Source organism: Verticillium alfalfae, genomic scaffold, assembly GCF_000150825.1.
Source record: "Verticillium alfalfae VaMs.102 supercont1.8 genomic scaffold, whole genome shotgun sequence".
NCBI classification, from domain to species: domain Eukaryota; kingdom Fungi; phylum Ascomycota; class Sordariomycetes; order Glomerellales; family Plectosphaerellaceae; genus Verticillium; species Verticillium alfalfae.
In genome coordinates, this window is record NW_003315031.1 from 1,357,727 (window position 1) to 1,364,855 (window position 7,129).

A 7,129-nucleotide genomic window follows, 5' to 3' on the forward strand; every position below is an offset into this window, starting at 1 on the left:
CGCTGTGCTGAGAAAGCGCAGTGGGAAACAAACCCGGACTGCTGCGAGGTTCGCTAGCGTCTTTGAAGGCGAAGGCGGTCATGACCAAGCTTTCTTTCTGAAGAATATTGAACTTTCTGACGGTTTAGGATGCCGGGCCCTATCGGCCAATCAGTTGGTCTTGCAGCTTAAGGGACCAGAGGGATGCTCAGGCTTCCGGGACTTGCTCTCTATTGACCTTGAAATGACCACTCTTAAGGGAAACTAGAGCAACCTCGAAGATGGATATCCTTTTCTCCTTTCGTCCGGATGTGTTGGTGGTACAGGAGACGCAAGATGCTGCTTCCGATTCCCGAATTGATAAGTTATTAGCTCTTTCATATCGACTCATTCTCTGTTGCGCGATTACGGGCTGAACCTCGACTTCAGGATCGCCCTTACCAGGTCACCTGCTTTTATACATCCCCATATTACGTAGGTATTGGTCGATTATCTGTATGTTGCTGTACCAAACGGAAAGTGCATTGCATGGGTACGGCAGGCAATGCACGTATATGCACCATAAGGATGAGGTCCCCAGACTTGAGACACCACCAGTCCTGTTTTCAGCAATGTGAGTGGTACAAGAAGAAGGAGTGTCCTTTCCAGCCCGGTGGTGAGGTAAGGTCGGTAGACCTTGCACACTCCCATCTGACAAGGCCGTCTTCTTCCTAGTGGCCGGGCTCTGACCTTCACCGCTCGCGCTGTCCAGTAACCTGCCGTTCACAGCCACTCCTACTGTCGGTACTGCAGGTGATCGGTAGCCCTGGGCTCACGTGTGGAAAACCCGTAGAGTGGCCAGATTTAGGGCTTCAAGCTTGGGTATTGATTTGCATTAATCGCTTGTATGTCTTCCTTGAATTCCGAAAGTCAAAGAGCTGGCGATGAATGCAGCATGGCTCACAAACGGGGGTTCTGACACGAATCATCATTCCAGCCGTTAGTTTTTTCTCAGCCACTGTTGGAGGTCTTGCCTAAGGAGCGAAAAAGGCGCACACATACACAGATATGATTGTGCGCTCAGCACACACCCCTTCGACAGGAAAACTTTGACACGGCACGGAGAACTTGCCTCACCAGGCCAGTGACAGGATGGCGTACGCCGGAAACTGCAAGAGAAGCTGTATTGCATTCCTAGGCGGCCTTATTGAAAACCAATCCTCATTTCTATGCTGACCGTCATTGACCATAGGCGCAGAAGCCGTCACAAGACTGTTCGACATGTCCACATGATGCACAAGTGACGACAGAGTGCTGAAATAGGGGTCGCTCCCTGGCAAAACAACCGCTGGAACAGCACAATTGGGTTGTCCGCTGTCACTGCCTCGCGACTCCAGCCCTTGATCGCGCACACCGACACGTCCAATAAACGATATCTCCTGAAGCACTCAGATTGGCCGAGGCTCCCAATCTGCGGCCGGAAGAGCCAAGGATCCTTTGTTACGCAATGATTGACCGCTAACTGCCTTGAAGCAGCCCTCAAGTAGAGGAAGAGGAAAGAAGCCTTCACCGCGAGCATCGAGCGAACCGCCCGCCTCAGTACACGCCCCGGCGGTCCCTCTCTGCCCTACCTAGCTATGAACGACGAACACCCTGCCCCCATCTGGTCTCGTAGCATTCCGAGCAGGAAGCCGAAATTATTCCTCACCAGACTGGCAGTATCTGGGCGTCGCGCAAGACAGCCCATCGGATTTTGGTCAAGAATTGGTCCGCGAGCCAAACAGGAGAAGAACGATGGGCACCATGACCGGACTTGGTCCTCCAGGGCATGACCCGAGTCTCCTGTCCCCACAACAGTCCAACAATTACCCCTGACAACGGAGAATCGTCGTTTCCCAGGCCCATGCCGTGCCGACAGCAGTACAAATGCCCATATTTGGACCCCCCCTCTCTCTGTCTCGTCTTCCTCGAGTCGAGCTTAGCTCGTAGCGGCCCAACGCGACGATCCCCAGAATGATTCATCCTGCCAAAGTAAAAAGTCAAGTGACCCGCATTCCCCTTTTTGCTGACCGAGGCGTAGAGTCAACTTGAAGGATATTCAGGCGGTGTGGCGAAACGCAACCTAATCTTGGCCGGAGGAGGATTGCCGTGACCAGGCCAGCCAACCCGGCTTCCTGCCATCTTCGTTCTGTCGGCCACCTCCATAAATGGACATGAGAGAAAAGTTTGACGCTCAGCACGGGGCCACATGTCGGGTGAGATTGAGGCCAACCGACAGTTGGACGCGGACCACAACGTGGCGCCGGAGAAGGGTACTGTTACCACCCCCGTCCCCCGGTATGACAAGTCGTATGCACAGTGATCTATTCTGAAGAGGGCCTCAGCCTGCCACAGCAGACTGTATCACTTCACGCCGCTGTTGCTTTTTCAACTTATTTCTTCAGCAGACGTGCATGCATGGAAACGAGCGGTTGGTCTGTCAACCTGCTCCATTCAATTCTAATCTACCTATCCCGAGGACCATTTCGTATACACGTCGTGTTACAAGCGTACATATCGAACATCAGACGACCACGCACACCGGCAAGCTTCTACTGCCGAGCGGGAATTACTTGCTTGCGCCCAAGTCAAGACAACCACCCAGCTTCTGGGTCCTCGTCCCCTCAAGTACCACTTCTAGACTGACCGATACCTTCGTCAAGCTCGAGATCTGTGTTGTGACACGCCCATGGCGTGATGCACTCAGACCCGACTCTATTTGGTCTCATCACCTCTGTTCCAACTCGTCAGCGTCGCATTCTCAGCGTAGTAGATCACGAATAATTTCATACTTGTATACCTCACTCTCAATGTCGATATTGAGGTCACTCAATCTTCCAAGATCTGGATCTGCCCAGCCTCCGATGCCAGCAACAATGGGGTCAAGATCAGCTCCCGCCACGAATGGCTCGCCGATTGTGGGAAGAGAACCTGCGGTCAGGATACCATTCTCAGTTTGCGTACCACCGTTCCAGAAAACCGGTGAGAAGAGGAAGGCGGATTGGCTGAGGCATTCGGAGGTGTGGCTGAGTGTGCTGGGTTGTTGCTGCTGGGTGCTGGAGGTGGACTGCAGGGTGGACGTACTGGCGGCTGATGCCGAGTCCTGGGTGGACTTGGGGATGTCCTGGCTTGCTGACATTTTGACTTTGAAAACGAATACAGAGCTTGTAGCGCGTTATGGCGGGGTGCGTTCGGAGTCAGTCGACCGAAGGTGGGGAAGCGATGTGCGAAGCGTAGGCATGTGATACGACTGTTCCGAGTCGCGACAGCTGCTTAGGGGATGTCATCTTCGATGGAGATCTAGGAATCTGCGACGAGCCCTAGTATTTATACCTAGAAATACTCAACTGTGTTGAGAGCTTGGGCGAGGCAGACACTGAGGAGCCAAACTCGAAGAGCCTCAAAACCCAGAACTGTCACATAGGCACCCAGACATGAGAGAGCGGCGCGGATGCGCCCACACCCTTAATCCCATTGTCTGTCGACCGCATCCTCCACCATCAGCCTCCGACGACAAGAGAGAGAGATGTGGCACGCAGTTGGGCAGGACGACCGGTCACAACGCGACGTCCAATGGCAGCCGCTTGGAATAAACCCCCTCCAAGCCCGCCTGAAGCCGGCGGTGTGCACTGAACCTCGCAGCCTTTGATATTTGGGGCCTGCGCTCGTCCTCGTGCATAGGTGGCATTGGCAGAATCCAGCAACACAGGCGAAACGTCCTTGTCATGTTGCCGCTAGAGAGCAGGTATTGACGACGGTCGGAATGACGGACATGTCCGCTGCTTCCTACACCGCCAGTCCAGCCGCGGTTTTGCGACAACCATTGGCGATGATGGGTTACAGAAGATTGGCCACGTGGAAGGCCGACCCTTCTTGCGAAAGCAATTGTGCATGCGTGCATATGGCCAAGGGTGTGCGGCAAGACAGTTATCAACCCGAGCTGCCGGTCGAGAGTGAGGTCAGTTCTCAACATGCAGCATCAAAGTCAAGCCTGCTGGAATCGAGGCGCGATACCATGCCCACGGTAGTGATCAGGCTCACCTATGAGAGGGGTTACGCTTCACTGCCCACCTAAGGTGTCTTGCCTAGGTAGGTACTTGGGTACCTAGGTACCGAATGTTGGCACCTGGCTCAGGTACCACTTGTGGCAGTCGAACATGTTAGCCGCCATTCGATTGCATGCAATATGTTGGCCGTGCTGCGGGTGCAGAGGCGAAACATGCAAAGCTACAGACAGGGCGGCATAGTGATAGAATACAGGTGTACGGAATGACGGCTTTCTGCCTTGACAGAGGTGGTCTACACAGTGGTGGGTACGCGGCGTCACGGACAAGAGATCAGGGGTACAGTACCTTGGTGGAGCTATGGTAGCGTGGACCTGTCGAAACGCCATTTCCCACCGTCCTACCTGTCAGGCAGGTGGGTTTGATGTTGGTAGGCCGAGACCCTTGGTTCCTGCTGCCTGTGCGATGTGTGTGCTACTGCCCAAGTCGACCTACATGCAGAGAAGGGTAGGCCCGACCCATGTGGTAGTGGTTGCAGTCAGCGTCTGTGCTCAAAGCTCACACGATTAGCGGCATGTGGGTGGCAGGCTGCACTGCGCTCTACTGCGCTGCACGAGTGCTTACCCTAGGTACCTGCTAGGCACATGGCGTGAACGCTTGTCTGCCCTGTGGAGGCGAACGCGGATGACCCCTCACTTTTGTGGAACAAGCCAAGGCGTGCCCCGCGGCTGCTGCTGGCAGCGAGCTTGCCCAGCCTCAGGACCCGTCAGTTCGGGCACATGCACGCCCTAAATGAGATCACCGCCCATGAGCCGATCAATGTTCGGAAAGAAGAAGAAAAAAAAATACCCATTGTGTGACAAATGAAGACCAACCAGGCCCCAGGGCCCCGATTCAGAGAGCATCCTCAGCTCCGTCAATGATATCAGTTCTGCTCTGCCAGTCCACCTCTGAAAATTGCGATTAATATATTCTTCATCGGCTAGTGCTTTGGTGAGCGGCCCAAGCTCCTTGGTGGGTATCGGCACTCGAGCCTCGCCAAAGACACTACAGGGGGCTGCCATGGCGCATAGCTCACAAGGAACCAAGTAGGGCACAGAAGGTTTCACCTCGCACGTTGTTGCCCGCCTCGGGACGGCACGAATGCGATCCGCTGCTGTCCACATTGTTTGTGAAACATGCCCAATGCCTACGACCACAGGGGTGTAGGTACGTGTTGATGCACTGCAAACTTTGCCCAAGCCAGCACCATCCTTCGTCTATTGAGTCTTTCAAGGAAGACGTCAAATGGTTAAAGAGCTGTTGACAGTCTCGAAATGGCCACGTAGGGTGAAGCTGGCAACATACCTGCTTTCTCTGGTGCGTGCTTTGACATTTGCCTGGCCGCACATGGTCGAGTCTCTGGTGTGAGAGGTCGAGTCAGGGCTGTAGGAGAACGAGTCAGTCTAAGGGACAGCCAAGCTCACCTTGCGCAAAGCAACAATGGCTTCAAGGCGAGTACTTAAGGGTGCTGAGCGACCCGTTGAGCTGTCTGGCCCTTTTCTAATCACTACATCCATTCCATTCTACTTCGCAACGAGCTGCTGGCACCTCTCACTTACATTTGTACATTTCTTGATCATTCGAGCAACGCGAACTTTTTCTCAATCCAACAAGCCGACCATCATGCAGTTATCTGCAGTCATCGTTGCACTCTTCGCGAGCATGGCTTTCGCCGCTCCCTCTGTGATCGAAGCACGCCAAGACACAATCGTACGGAAAGCATTGGCCAGATGGAGTAAAAGAGCTGACAATCGATGCAGTGTCAACTTTGCCGCGAGGACTGTTTCTTCAGCCGCGGCAACTTGGAAACCTGCCTGGGCCATTGCAACAACGACCTAGGTTGTAACTTGACCCCTTGAGGTCATGACAGCTTTTCGTCGGCATGGCTCCACCACGGCCGAAAATTGACAAGGGCCGGGGCCGGGGGTGGCGAGGGACGATGTGGAGGGTCAGGGGTGCATCATAGCGTACCTACCTAGGTTAGGGTATCCTCTATTCCTGGTCGCGCCGAAGTCTAAATGGACGTCAAATATGCTGGGTTCCTGGTTCCTTTCCTTGTCCTCATGCGTCAGAGTGAAGTCAGAGAGATGCAGTCGCTTGTCTGACGTTATCTCATGTGCTCCGTATGACAGGCATGCCAGGTCGGGTGGGTCGGGGTGGTCAACTGATGACCAGGCGATTAATTTTGTGGGACGCTGTCCGCTTTCTTCTGCTGGCACACGAGGACTGCGATAGCCAGGCAGCATCTGCCCGATTATGAAGAAAAAGCAAATGGTATTGCTGACGGCATGTTGATCCCGCTGTGCGTTCTTCGGGGGCAAGGATTCGACAACAACCCAGGTCGCGACCTGGGGACCAACTGGACCACGCACGTTGTACTTCGCATCAAGGTGCCTCAATCCAAAATTCTGCCTGCTAGTCGCCTTTGGCTTCATCGTTCCAAACACGACAGAGTGCGCTGATATGTCTTACGGGTACAGGGAACGACTGCTCGGTACTTTGCATGCAGCGGGGAACTTTGAGGCATGAGCTCTTACGCTTGCTGGAGACCCTATCTGAAGATATCTAAGGTAAGATACCTAAGGTAGTCCAGGTCCATAACATCAGGGGAGATTCAAAAGCCCCCTCCCGTTTTCTAGCCGTTTGCGAGGTGGCCTGTTCTTCCTATCTAGCTTTGTCTGATCTCTCGTAAAGATACCGTGTGAGATGTGCAAGCATGGCGGAACAATCTGCAAGTAAGATTGCGGGCTCCCACCAGTACAGAAACGTCACGAGTGCCTTGGAAAAGCAACGTGTCAAAATAAGAACCTCTCATATGGCTTCTGCAGAAACAAAGCGGAGACTAAAAGCCACGACACGCGTCGAAGAGGAAGTAGAAAAGAAACGCCCAAAAAAAGTCCAATCGAGCGAAATGAAATCCCATCAATATCGTTGCTGGCATCTGGCGAGGCGATGACGGATTGACTCACCAATGAACTGCCGCCTAGGCAGCTCACCGCAAAAGAAAAACGACCGAGCCATCATGTCCTTCGATTCCAAGCCACCATCTTGGATCAAGAAGTGAATAATTTTTTTCGGGGGGGGCT

At 53.7% G+C, this 7,129-nt stretch overlaps 2 protein-coding genes across 2 annotated transcripts; one reads left to right on the forward strand and one right to left on the reverse strand.

Annotated features, from left to right (window-relative positions):
* Positions 1-2,758: 2,758 nt before the first annotated feature.
* On the reverse strand, positions 2,759-3,136 carry VDBG_06839 (predicted protein; the record flags this gene model as incomplete). The annotated part of the gene is made up of 1 exon (XM_003003231.1): positions 2,759-3,136. One exon carries the CDS (start codon positions 3,134-3,136, stop codon positions 2,759-2,761), a length of 378 nt encoding a protein of 125 aa, XP_003003277.1.
* Positions 3,137-3,760: 624 nt separating this feature from the next.
* On the forward strand, positions 3,761-4,072 carry VDBG_06840 (predicted protein; the record flags this gene model as incomplete). The annotated part of the gene is made up of 1 exon (XM_003003232.1): positions 3,761-4,072. One exon carries the CDS (start codon positions 3,761-3,763, stop codon positions 4,070-4,072), a length of 312 nt encoding a protein of 103 aa, XP_003003278.1.
* Positions 4,073-7,129: the final 3,057 nt, after the last annotated feature.